This window comes from Echinops telfairi, unplaced genomic scaffold (genome assembly GCF_000313985.2).
Source record: "Echinops telfairi isolate 266 unplaced genomic scaffold, ASM31398v2 ScPeMD7_7400;HRSCAF=8409, whole genome shotgun sequence".
NCBI lineage: Eukaryota > Metazoa > Chordata > Mammalia > Afrosoricida > Tenrecidae > Echinops > Echinops telfairi.
In genome coordinates, this window is record NW_022111300.1 from 7,033,709 (window position 1) to 7,047,655 (window position 13,947).

A 13,947-nucleotide genomic window follows, 5' to 3' on the forward strand; every position below is an offset into this window, starting at 1 on the left:
CACAGGGCAGGGTAGAACGTCCCTTTCTGAGACTGTAACTCAATGGGAGTAGAAAACCCAATCTTTCTCCCATGGAGTGGCTGACGGTTTTGAACTGCTGGCCTTGTTGTTAGTAGCCAAGGTTCCCTGACTAATAAGAGCAATGAACACCTGAAGGGACTGGCCCAGACTTGATTGATCCAAATACATTTCTACACTTTTTCCCAACATACTAAACCCTTGAAATTTGCCAGATATTGGGGAGTCAGAGACCTGAATGCAATCTAAGACGAGCTCTGTCTCTGATCTTGGACAAATAACTGAATTTCAGCTCTATCCCTTAACTCCGTTTTCTTCTGAGAAGGGGAGTGGTTAGAATTTGGGATGTCTACATCCCTTCCAAAAGGAGCCCTGCTGTTGCAGTGGGTTACACATCGGGCTGCTAACCACAAGGCTAGCCACTGTCGTGGGGAAAGATGAGGCTGTCTACTCCATACAGATTTACAGTCTTGGAAACCCTACCGAGCTTTTCTACTCCAGCTCTAAGGAATGACAGACCCATCTTGTGCAGCTGCTGACCCAAGTTAGTGTCTGACTCAGCTCTTCTAGGCTAAGCCTGTGGGCCACCTGTCTCTCTCTAAATAGAATGATCAAAGTGGAACAAAGGTAAATCCCACTTGGGCCTCCCCAGCGCCAGCTGGCTATGTGTGCCACCAGCTGCCACCCGAAGGGAAAGTTCACAGGCTAAGACTCATTTTTGCCAGGCGCCACAGAGACTTAGCTAACTGCCAGCACCCACTTTCCTTGCTAGCTTCCTTTCCTTCATATCGGGGGCCTGGTTCCCCTTTGTCCTCATTTATTAAGCTGTCTGTAGACCTGGATTTCTGAGCCATCCCAGAACTTCCTCACACATAACAAGACAGTTGTCTTCTATCTGCCCTCGAATTGTGAGACATGGCTCCTTTGAACAAAGTCACCTCTAACCTGGCAGTCCAGGCAAAGGGGAGTAGTGGTAAGGCTGATTGTGCTGGTTTCCCCTCCCCATACCTCACAATGACTCGTGAGAAGGCAGCTGGGGCCCAGGTGGTGAGGCACCTCACCACCAGGGGGTGGTGTTTCTCCACTCAGCTGCTCATGTCCAACTGCACAAAGCACATTTTATGGGAGGATAGTTAGTGCTCACTGTGAGGATGACCTCAAAATTTTAATACTAATTACCTCTTTTATGCGGCATTCCTCAGATCACATTACATTAACCTGTTTCCTTCAGTATCAGAGCTAAACTGGCAGTGCCAAGATTCTAACGCACTGCCTTTCTACACCAGAAAAGTGGTTAAATGAAAAACCAAACTCACTACCATCAAGTCAATCCCAGTTCAGTGTCTGAGGCTATAAATCTTTACAGGCCTTGCTCATATTTCTCCTGAGGAGCAGCTGGTGGGTTTGAACTACCAACCTTGTGGTCAGCAGTCCAACAGCAAACAACACATCCTATATAATAACTCCAGAAGGTTAGGATTCAGGAATTATTTATTCAGCTGTCAATGACTGGCCTGACAAGCCAGCGCTTCTTCAAATGCCCTTTAGGTACATGCTCCTGGGGATCTTGTTAAAAGTCCAAATTCTGGCTGGGTCAGTCTGGACTGGGGCTTGTGAGTTGGCATTCCTAACAAGCCCCCAGACACTGCTGGCCCATGCTTAGAAAAGCAAGCATCATTTGATCATCCCTATGCTTCTTCGTACCTCCCCATCAGTTTGTAACCCAGGTGTTATGGAAGTTCAATTTTTCCTTATCCTGATGAAGGATCCAAAGTCATTGTAGAGTTAAAGCCCCGACTACTCAGTGACCCCCTTTTAATACATTGATCTGCATTAAAAAAAAAAAAAAAGCATGTGGTGAGTTACGTGAAGGTTCACAGAGCAGACGCTCAGTTAAACACTTAACTACTCAGTATGTACCGTTTCACCCCCTCCATTGCAATGTACCATCTGTGGATGATTACTTATCCCACTTCCCTGTGTTTCCTTTTTCTGTACCTCCTCCTTTTCCTGACCCTCTGACTTTGACCTTGGGTACCTCTAGTCTCCCGACCTCTGCATACTGTACCTCTGATCTTAAATGGTGGGTTGGTCTGTCAAAGAGGTGGGTTTAGTTCCCAACCTGAAGGGTAACTGAGGGCCCACCTGTCTCTCTTGGACTAGGAGATCTCTTGTATGGTTTTGAGTTTGGTTCCAGTTTCCCCCTTGACCTTGACCTGTATTTGTACTGCAGTTTGGGGTTGCCATCTGGCCTTCCTGCTGAGTGCTGGTCCCTGTGTTCTCTTGAAGGTACCCCCGGCTGCACAGCATGGTCATCCGCTGCTACCTGCTCATCCAGCAGTACTCGGAGGCGCTGATGGCTCTCACCATCATGGCGTCCCTCCGAGACCACAGCACCCCGGAGACACTCAGCATTATGGATGACCTCATCAGCTCCCCGGGGAAAAACAAGAGTGGGAGGGGGCACATGCTTATCATCAGGGTGCCCTCGGTGCAGCTGGCGATGCTGGCCAAGGAGCGGCTGCAGGAGGTGCGCGACAAGCTGGGGCTGCAGTACCGCTTTGAGATCATCCTGGGGAACCCGGTCTCTGAACTCAGCGTTGCAGCTCATTTTGTGGCACGATTAAAGGTGAGTCAAGGGCAGACATTCCTCCTTCACAATCCCAGTTGTCTCTCTTGCCTAGGGACCTGCCATAGGTGCTTCAGGCACCAGGTGAGGTAACAGGTTTTTGCCCATGTGTGTTTGATCTCCCTGACCATCGGTCTTCAGGCTAAACTCAGGGCGACACTCACCATCTTAATGGGAATCCGTTTGTAGAGATTCTATCCAGTCCCTCGCTAGCGTGTGCCTGCAGTTGGTCTTCGGTACGCTCTAGCTGCAGCTGAGAAAATGACATGACCCAATTTGACCCCAAGTTAAGTGGCTTTACTCATGATACAACTTGCCTTAAAGTATCCTCAATTCATTAATTCTTTTCTGTCCATCTAGCCTATCTGTCAGCTCATGTCTAAAATCGGTAAAGTATTCTGTTTGATCTTAGTCCGCGTGTCCAACGGTTCCCAGCATGTGGATGGTTCACCAATCTGTTCTTCCTTTGGCGTTGTGTTGGCACACGGCCTCAAGGCTTTGGCTAGCCCAGGGCTCCTCCAGGCCTCCAGTCCAGGTCTCCCCTGCATGGTCAAAGCCCTCACTGCTCCCTTTGCCCTGCCAGTGACAGACTGCTTCCACACAGCCCTCCTAGTAGGCATGGACAGGGAGGAGAACCCCTAACGCCACTAACCCGACGGCCTCCCCTGTACCCTGCTCAGCCGTTTCATTTTGGTTTGTCGTTCTGCAGACCTTTATAATCTCAGTCCTCACCATTCGAAAGCATTGGCTCAAATCCTAGCACACAAGTCAAGGAATGAGCTAGGTACGCTACCTCGGAGTTCAAACCAAGATAGTGTCTGCATCCTGTGCGTTAAATCGTGAGCTGATTGGGTTTTTTAAAGTCTAGTTCTGCACACATTGTACAAAAAGAAAGCATGTCATCTTATGGGAAATTGCATTTTCCCCCTGGGCTGCAGGTTCTCATCTGCACACTAAGGGGCTGGATCATATGATCTCAGAGAGCTCTGACAAACAGTGGTTTTGAATTGCTGACCGCTCAGGACGCATTTTGTAACGGTAGACCTTTGTACTGCACTCTCTCAGCTGACCTAAATTGAATGGTCTGAAGAGCAAACAAAGTGTCTTGCCCAGTAAGCCACCAGAATAAATGTGTCCAAAAGTAAAACTTTCATATTGCTAGATAATAAAGCACTTATATTTTATATATGCAAGAGTGCTTCAGAAAGTTCATGGGAAGACAGAATTAAAAGATAAAGGCATTTTCCCACAAACTTTTCGAAGCCCCTTCATGTATCTTGATATGAGTATGTTCACAATTTAAAATTTTAGTCGTATCACACTGCAGTGGAATTCTTAGGATAAGTAATAAATATAACCCTGAAGTGTTTTTCATAGTATAGCGCCTCAGGACTTGGGGTGTGAAATGATTTGAATAATGCTAATAACTGAGGAAGGAGCCCCTGGTGACAGCGATGATCAAGAGCTTGGCCCCTAATGGCAAGATCAGAGGTTTGAATCCACCAGCTAGCTGCTCCACAGGAAAAAACAAAACAAGGTAGTCTGCTTCCAAAAAAGGTTACAGCCTAGGAACTCTATAGGGCAGGTCTACTGTGCCCTCCCTGTGAGGTCACTAGGAGTTGGAATCAACTTGACCGCAATTACCAACAGATGAAGCATTGGAAAAAAGCAAATAATCAGGACCGCTATGAGTCACAATGAATTCGTGCTCCTATCAATCTTAACAAATCATTGACTACCCCTTGGGCCATAGGTTGGAAACCAGAATCAAGCCTTAGGTTCTTAACCTAAATCACCTGCAAAAAACAAACCGCCACTGAGTCAGTTCTGACTCCTGGGGACCCGATAGGACAGTGGTTCTCAACTTCCCTAATGCCGCGACCCTTTAAAACAGTTCCTCATGTTGTGGTGACCCCCAGCCATAAAATTATTTTCGTTGCCACTTCATAATTGTAATTTTGCTATTGTTATGAATTGGGCGAGCCCTGTGAAAGGGTCATTCAACACCCCCAAGGGGGTCTTGACCCATAAGTTGAGAACTGCTGCTATTTGGTAGAAATGCCCCCTGTGAGTTTCTGAAGCTGTTGCAACTCCTTACAAGAGTAAAAAGCCTCATCTTTCGCTTGAGGAGCAGCTGGTGGTTTCAAACTGCCGTCCTCATGGTTAGTAGCCCAACACGTAACTACTAGTCCACCAGGGGTCCTGCAGGGCATTAAAAAAGCAATTGGTCCACACAGGTTCAGAGCATTTCTTAAGTCCCGACTCAGAGTTAGAGTGAAAGAGGTCTCAAGTGAATGGTTTTCAAAGCAGCTATGTCTCATTTCACATTTACAAGTTTAACTAGATCCTCGGGTGCACTATATATAAGTAAGACTCCCCTGGGGCTTGTTACGATGGAGATTCCAGTCCAGTACTCCTGGGGGATGGAAATGCAGCTTCTCATCGTGCACTCAAACCAAAGCGTCAGCTTCAAGGCCTGAGTGCGAGCCCATCATGATAGCCCAGCCGCATTTCCTACTAATGGGACCATGCTCCACGGATGGTTTGTGGAAGTTACAATACATCCAGGGAGACTTCATACATCAGGGATATCAAGAGTCCAAGGTGCAGGCTATAAGTAATTTAACTCGTTTCCCACAACTGTTTACTTTAAAGCAGGTAGTGTTATGGTTGTCTTTGAAATGAAAATAAATTGAAAAGTTGAATTTTTATAAACATTGTGTCTTTGAAACGAAAATAAATTGAAGAGTTGAATTTTTATAAACAATCTCACTTGCAGTTTTAAAAAAATCTGAGTTTTTAAGATTGACATTCCACTTATTAAGAATGAACACGTGTGTGTTTATGCACACACAAATAAGAAATTGATGTTTAATGGATTATTTGTTAAACCAATGCACACACAGATAAGAAATTGATGTTTAATGGATTATTTGTTAAACCAAAGAGTATTTGTTTTTGAAACCAAAAGCATTACTCCTCTAAATAAGGAGCAGTTGTTTCCTTAGTTCCAATTTGGTTATGTTTTGTCTTCTTGAAAAACGACTCTTTGGAAGCCCTAAGGCAGTAGGTACTAGAGTTGGTTATTTTTAAAGTCGATAAAGGGAGACATAAAAAAAAAAAAAAGTATTAAATACATTGAGGTAGTTATCCGGGCCAGCCTTCATGATTTTCTTGGTGAAAGTGTCCGTTTCGATGGAGTTTTAAGTCTTTTCTGAGTCCCTCACAACTGAAGCTCTTTGTCATCAACCCCAAGGGTGTGTTGATTAATGTGAAAGATACATGCAGTGCTTGTGTCAGGTAGTTTAGCCAGGAATCTATAGTGGGTGTGTGCATCATCGACATTGTATCTGTCTTTGGCCTAGATGCATGATATCCACCCAGATCTGCTACTGTATCCCACTGTGATGGAAACTACAGGCCACAGTCTTCCTTTGTGGATCCTTGTTCCCCCAAAGCCACCCAGGCCTACTGCCATCAAGTCAATCCTAACTCTTAATGACCCTCTATAACAGTGGTTCTCAACCTGTGGGTCGCGACCCCTTTGGAGGTCAAATGACCCTTTCACAGGGGTTGCCCGATTTAGCAAAATTAGTTTTGAAGTAGCAATGAAAGTAATGTTATGGTTGGGAGGAGTCACCACAACATGAGGAACTGTATTAAAGGATTGTGACATTAGAAAGGTTGAGAACCACTGCTGCTCTATAGGGTTTCTGAGGTGGTAAATCTTTGGGGGAGCAAACAGCCTCATCTTTCTCCCTCAGAGTGTCTGATGGGTTCAAACTGCTGACCGTTAGGTTAGCAGTCTCTTAATAACCAGGCAACACCACCAGGGCATATCAATTAGTGACATTTATTTGGAAACACGATGGTTTCTTTTAAAAAATGCATTTGAGGGAACTTTAAAGGATTTTCACGTCACCCTCTGGGTCTCTTTCTACAGACTTGGAGAGGAAATGAACAAGAGGAGTGGGTTCCTCGGACGTACCAGGATTTAGAAGGTCTGCCTTGTATTGTGATATTAACCGGCAAAGACCCTCTTGGAGAAACCTTCCCCAGGTACACTGTTTGAGTAATTGGTTCTCACTTGTTATTGCTAGCCCCGCTGAGCCAGTGGTTGAAACGGTGCTGTCACTTGGGCATGCTATTTGTTTGCTAAATGCTGAGAACTGTTTCATGCAGAGATGTGAGGAAGGCTGTTAGTTGCCAATTCTGAGTCCCACTGCACCCGGGCTTGGCTTCAGAGGTGCCTCTCAGTGGTTTTGAACCTCCAACCTTTTCAGCTACTAATCTAGCACTTCACGTGCACTACCCAAGGACTCCATAAAAAGTGTAGCCTTCCTTGATTCTACTCCTTTCCCTTTCCAGAGATCGCCCAGCAATTTTTAGAATAAAAGCTCCCCAGAAAGCAAGGGAGGAAAAGTAGCTGCCCCAAACCAGCACTTGTTTTTCAGATGAAATGCTGTGCCATCGCTAATCGAGGGCTCCCTCGGCCCTCAGGGAGGCGTCAACAACAGCAATACTCGTCTTAGCAGCAGTTGAGCACATGCTGTGTGGCAGGCATTGTCCGAAATACCCTGCACCCCCTGTGTCAGCCATCCTTGATAGCCCCATGCCCCAGACACGGCTAATCAGTCTCTCGTACTTGGAGCAAACGAAGCACAGACAGGTTCGGTGACTCACCTGAGGTCTTATCAGCGAAGACGTGGCAGAGCTGAGGTCCGCCATCCAGGATGGCCTGGCACAGAGACCCACGATTTTGACGGCTCCATGAGACATTCAGAAACTTGGGAAAACGTGAGTACTTTGTGGACAGCCACAAGGGATCTCAAAAACCAGGCCTACTTTTGTACAGGTCTTTGAAGTACTGTGACCTCCGCTTAATCGACTCGAGCTACTTAACTCGCACTGCCTTGGAGCAGGAGGTGGGTTTGGCGTGCTGCTATGTCTCGAAAGAAGTCATTCGGGGGCCCGCGGTTGCCCTGGACCTCAGTGGGAAAGAGCAGGAGAGAGCCACGGTCAGCGAGAATGACCCGGACGAGCTGCTGATTGACTTGGAAAGGCCCCAGAGCAACAGCAGTGCCGTCACGGGAACCTCAGGTCAGTACTTGCCGTCCTCTTTCGAGACACAAAAGGATCTTGTTATACGAGCTGTAAGAGCCCCAGTGAAATAATTAAAATGAAAGTAAGTGAAACAAAACCAAAAAAAAGCGGTAGCACTCCACAGCCCTTAAACAAACAAAGAAAAGACAAGGGACGGGAGTGAGGAAGCCAGAGGCTGTTCCTGAGAAGCATATGGGCTTCAGTGTAGCATGCAGCAACTGGACCTCCCTGCCAGGAGGGAGACTTGGAAGCATGACTGTTGAACAGACACACATTTCTCCTTACACATCCACAGAGCTTGGGAAGGGGCTAGATCGCTTACGTAGGTAGTGCGCCAGTGTAGCCTGCACCGTTCCCAGTCTCTGCCACCCTTCATCAGCTCACGATGATTATGCATCTGATGTTTGCTCGAAGGCCCTCGTGTAATTGTAAGTCTGTGCTGTTAAGTTCAATACTTGGCACCAAATGAATGAGCGACTTCTTCGAATGCTTAATGGTAAATGTTTACATCCTGACCACTGCTCTGGGCTGCTCACTGGTATCCAGAGCCACTGTGCTTTGGCTGTCTCCAGCTGCCAAAGTATTCAGACTCATGAACTCCGGAGGTCGGGCCTGTGAGGGGAAGGCAGGGCTCAGAAAAAAAGGGATACACAAAAGTCAGGTGAGCCAGAGGAGTGATTTGGATTTAACAGCGTCCAGTTAATACGCCCTGGTGATGGTGGTGTTGTGTAAGTGTTGGGCTGCTAACCTCCAGGTTGGCAGTTCAAACCCACCAGCCACTCCATGAGAGAAAGAGGAGTCTGCTGTAGTAATGATTCCGTGTCAGAAACCCTAAGGACCACGTCTGTCTACTCCATAACACAGACTCTATGGCAGAGGCGGTGGTAGTTACTGGCTATTCATTCAGGATCGCCGAGGTTGGGACTCACCTGGCAAGCGCCAGTGGCAGCTCACACCGGACCCTCAGTCGTGAACAGGTTGGGCTTTGGTTTGCCCTCAACGTGCTGAGGAGCAACAGTATTTGAAGTGCACTGACCCAATGTGAGGAGCTACTTCGGGGAGAGTAGCGCCTCCTGTGGGATGGACTGGGCCTCCCCGTCCTGTGGGGAGCTGGGGGTTCAGGGCGACTGCAGCTGCACACCAGTGCCCTTGAGCAGAACCTATGTGGACTCCTGCTTTGCAACCACTGGCTGAGGTTAGTAAGGAGACAAGAGCAAGATTTTGAAAAGGAATGGCATCTAGTTAACCATCGTAGGCCCTGATGACTCCTGAACCTGAAGCAGCAGTTACTGGAACCCAGGGAAACCCCCCAGGCCCTCCCCCACCCTGTGCTGTGGCCCTCAGTAGCTAAACAGTGACCCTTCAGGGAGGGAGCCAGGGAACAACCCTGATTCGCTGGTCATTCATTAGCCAGACTGGCTCAGGAACCTGGGCAGGGGCACCAGAGAAGCGTGGCACCTTGGGTGCATGGAAGGACTGAGGCAGAGGCTTTTCAGCCCTCAGCACAGATGGGGCCTTGCCGGGCTTGCCCTCCTTCCCTCCGTCCACCGAGTGCCAGAAGCCCGGAAGCAGCACACCTTAGCATCGTTGGTAACACAGTGGACTTGGGCCGGGCCCTGTCCGTCCATCCTCTTCCAGGTTCCATCATGGAGAATGGGGTGAGCTCTTCCAGCACGGCTGCTGACAAGTCCCAGAAGCAGCCAGCAAAGCCCAGCTTCCAGAGCGCAGTTTCCAGTGCAGGGCTGGACGAAGGGGTCTCTCCCAGAATCCTGATGTCTGGAGAGCCCCTGAAACAGGAGTGCGACTCGCTGGGCCAACATGTGGCCAGCAGCACGACCCCCAAGCCTTCCTCTTCCTCATCTGGACCTCGGACCCTCCCGTGGCCTGGACAGCCTGCCAGAGGCTGCAGGGGCCTGCCAACAGCTCTGCCCCCCATCGTCATCCTGTCCAAAGCGGCCTACAGCCTCCTGGGCCCGCAGAAGGGCGGCAAGCTTCCCGCTGCCTCTGCCCTGCTGCCCCACGCCGACGTGGCCTGGGTGAGCTCCCTGCGGCCGCTCCTGCATAAAGACATGAGCAGCGAGGAGCAGTCCCTCTACTACCGCCAGTGGACGTCTGCACGCCAGCACCATGCCGACTTCAGTAACCAGCCCGACCCGGCCACCGGCACCAGGAATGTGCACCCACGGCGGCTACTGCTGACTGGGCCCCCCCAGGTAGGGCTACCGAAGAGATGTGAAATCTCTTTTCCCTCTCCCCTTTTGCTCTTCCTCTGCCCTCCCCAATTAAAACTATCTCCCTCAGGTGGGAAAGACAGGCTCCTACTTACAGTTCCTTAGGATCCTCTTCCGCATGCTCATCAGGCTTCTGGAGGTGGACGTGTATGATGAGGAGGAGATCAACACTGGTGAGTGCTGGCCCAGGGCGGGGCCACCGAACCTCCAAGCCCATAGCTTTCCTGCAGCACCTACCTTGAGGGTTGAAGATACCATGCCAAGCCAAGAGGGCCCAGTGTGCTGGCTGGGGCAGTGTTTTAGCTCCTCGAGGTCGGGATGGCTGTGCCCAGCACAGCGCCGGCTAAGCGCATGGTCTGCAGGTTAAACCCAGGCGACTGAAGCGCGCTTGTTGTGGCAGTCTGCTGTTTTCAGGGTTCCGGGTGTAGTTTCTTTTCTGAAGGCCAGTCTTTGGTGGTTAACCAGAGCACATCTCACATTTTAACCACAGGCTCGTATTAGGATTATCTTCATTTCATAATGAGATGAAACTTCCTGAGTGGACCAGAACACTCCACTGCAGAAGACCAAAAAACAAGCCCTTTATATGCATGAGCTACAGGGGAAGCCTGGGGGGTGGGGGTGGGGGAGAACTGTCTAGTCTCAACTTCAGAAGTTTCCAGCCATACACCCCCTCCCACCCTCTCCTCTCTAGTTGTTGACTATTAGGTAGTAGATTCCATCCTGCAGCCAGGTGACCCGAAAGTGGGCATGAGCAGGATGCAGCCATCAGTACTTGGTGGCTCATGGTGCTGTGGCCTTAAAACTCTTAGTGTCACCTGGAGGAGTCATTGGGGGTGAGGGGCAGGGAGTGATCTGGGAGAAATACTACTTCCTAACCCCCTCAAAGATGAGTCCAGAGCAAGAAGAGCTCATGGCATCTTCTCCAGCTACTTAGCCCTTGGAGAGCTCGTGTCTCTTATTAAACCAATCCTCCACCAGCCTAACTGACTCAGCTTCTCGGGACCATTGAGTGGATTCTGACTCAAAGCAACCCTATAGGACAGAGTAGAATGTCCCTGTGGGTTTCTGAGACTATAAATCTTTATGGGAGTAGAAAGCTTCATCTTTCTCCTGTAGCTGGTGGCTGTTGGTTTTGAACCAGCGACCTTCTATTAGCAGCCCACACAAAACCCACTACTCCAAAACAAGACTAGGTTAAACTAGCCAATCGGTCCTTTTACTCTGGCTTCCAGCCTTATTCCTGTTCCGCAGTAATAAACAGCCAGGATTTCTTGCTCTTTCTATCATCATCCTCCGCACATCTCCTTGCATGTGTCTAGAGCTAAGCTGTGCAGGACCATGCTCACCACACGGGAACCAGAGCTCCAGGTGAGCCTTGAAGCAGGCCTGGTCTCCTGGGCCAGGAGGGCAAACCAGAGACAAACAAACCAGGAAAGGGAGCTGCCAGTCGTCAGCTTTCCCACCCGGCTCCCCAGACCCTAAAGAATGATGGCTTTCATGATGTCCTCAGAGCAGGCTGCCATGATTTTGAATCATAACTGTGCCGTGGGTCTGCCCACAACCAATCCGAGAGAAGAGTCCTCCTGGCCAGGAGCTGTTAGTTTAGCTTTATTTCTTCTCCCTCATCCTCTTGCCCATCCATGACTGCAGGAGTGCTCCAGAGAGCCGCCAAGATACCTCTCCGCAAACCCCAAACACTAGAATCAACGTTAAAGCTTACACACAACGTGAACTTTGGTTCAGGGATATAGAAATAAACATTCCTATTTGTGCTAAAAAGATAATGGTTATACCTCCAGCTTTGGGGGGCTTATTGGGGGGGTGTAACTTTTTTTTACTTCCTATTTGACCTTTGAAAATTGTCTTCAGCTACTTTTTGATCTTAGAAATAGCACTGCCATCTATTGAACACCTGACATGTGGCTGACAGACACTGTCTTAGCATTTGTGGCAGGCCTTACAACTATCAGCAAACTCAGGTGTTGCAAGTAAGGTAACTAAAAAGGAAACATGCAGGCCGAACCAGCATTCAGAACCAGGTCTCGTGGCTCTCAGAACAGCGGTTCTCAACTGGTACTGCGTATTTGAACGAGCTGCTCCTGTAAAGATTGCCAACTGGAAAATGCTGTGGAGCAGTGTGACTGCCACACAAGGCCTAGAGGAATGGAAGCCTGACTCACTGATGTCCCCTAAGAACAACACAAGATTTAAGTAGTAATACTGATGCCTGGGCCCCACCCATGGAGATGGATTTAGTTCCTCTGGGATGAGGGAACTGGGCACTGGAAGTCTGACAAGCTCCCTGGGTGCTTGTTGTGCACAGCACAGCTTGAGAATCTTGCTACTTTGTAACCTTAAGACTGTCTGTATCTAAATCTAACCCACATTAAGATCAAAACAGTTTAACTTCCATTAACCAAAACCCCAAACTCAAACTCACCTAGTGCATGCCAACTCATAGTGACCCTGTAGAACAGGGTAGAACCGCCCCTGTGAGTTTCGGAGACTGAAACTGTTTATGAGAGTAGAAAGCCCATCTTTCTCCTGAGGAGAAGCTGGTGGTTTTGAACTGCTGGCCTTGCAGTTAGTGGCCCAACTTGTAACTTCTGTGTCACCAGGGTTCCTTAAGATGACTAAGATTTTGAAAAATTAAAATATAATGAGGATGTGGGGAAATTGCAACCTGTACTGTTGCTGGTGGGAATGCAGAATGGTATAGCTATGGCGGCAGTTCCTGAAAAAACTGAAAATAAACCTTTAAAAAAAACCGTGAAAATGACACCAGCATGTACACTAGTGTTCCTTGCAGCACTGACTTGCCCTCAAGTCAATTCTAACCCATAGAGATCCTGTCTAGGGTTTCTGAGTGCAGAACTTCATAGGAGGAGATCGCCTCATCTTTCTCCCTCAAGGTGGCGGGTGGGTCTGACCCGCTGACCTTGCAGCCAGCAGCCCAACACCCAACGCATATTACCACTAGGACTCCTAGAACACCATATGACCCAGCGAGTCCACTGCTGGGAATAAACCCAGGGCACTCGAAAACAGTGGCACAAATTACCTGTCTTCATTGCAACATGGTTCACATTGGGGGGGGGGGGACCCTTTACATACTCATCAACAAATAAATAGACAAAATGTGCTAAGTACAAACAATGGAATGCCAGTCAGCCAGAAAGAGATGAAGTTTTGATGCATGCTATAGCGCAAAGATAGAGTATGAAGAGATTATGCCGAGTAAGAAATATCAATCACAAATCCTGTATGCCCTGACTTATAGAAACAGGCAAGCGTTTAGAAGCCAAAGTATACCAGTGGTTGCCAAAGGTGGGGATGGAGGGAAAAGGAGAAGGGTATGCTTAGAGAGCACTGAATTTCTGTTTATGGTAGTGGAATTTGGCTTCTTTATTTGGTGGTTTAAGGACATCCCAGTTGTTTGGTTTAACACTACCACATTTATTGATTCTGTTCTGTTCTACTTCTAGTTTACTGCAAAGTGCTGAGGGGTCTTAAACACTTCAAAGAGGTCATCCAAATGATAGCAACTGATCTCTAGTCACCTGGACTGGAAGAAGAGTTAGGGACAGAGGGGTGGCATGGAATGTGTGGTTAATTACTTCCATGAACAACTGCCTCCTTTGCCATGAGATCAGAAGAACTAGATAGTGTCCAGCTACTATTACTGAAGATGTTAATGAAGGATTCAGTAAAGGAATCCTGATCTCTTTTTTTTTAGTTGTAGTTCTTTTTTTTCTCTTTTTTTAAAAAATACTTTTATTGGGGGCTTTTACATCTTTTATCACAATCCTTACATTCCTCCAATGTGTCAAGTAATTTGCACATATGCCGCCATCATTTTCAAAGCATTCTCTTCCACTTGAGCCCCTGATAACAGCTCCCCATTTCTAACCCCCTACACACCCTCCCTCCCGAACCTTTGATAAGTTATAGATTATTTTTTCC

General features: G+C 48.1%; 1 protein-coding gene across 5 annotated transcripts in view; it reads left to right on the forward strand.

Annotated features, from left to right (window-relative positions):
• GREB1L (GREB1 like retinoic acid receptor coactivator) overlaps positions 1-13,947 on the forward strand; it is a 343,344-nt gene that overhangs the window by 263,265 nt on the left and 66,132 nt on the right. For all 5 annotated transcript variants that reach the window (XM_045296084.1, XM_045296083.1, XM_045296086.1 and 2 more), the window contains 5 exons: positions 2,308-2,647; positions 6,591-6,706; positions 7,503-7,747; positions 9,389-9,963; positions 10,052-10,154. In XM_045296084.1, the coding sequence (XP_045152019.1) occupies positions 2,308-2,647; positions 6,591-6,706; positions 7,503-7,747; positions 9,389-9,963; positions 10,052-10,154 (1,379 nt within the window). The remainder of the gene's footprint in view (positions 1-2,307; positions 2,648-6,590; positions 6,707-7,502; positions 7,748-9,388; positions 9,964-10,051; positions 10,155-13,947) is intronic.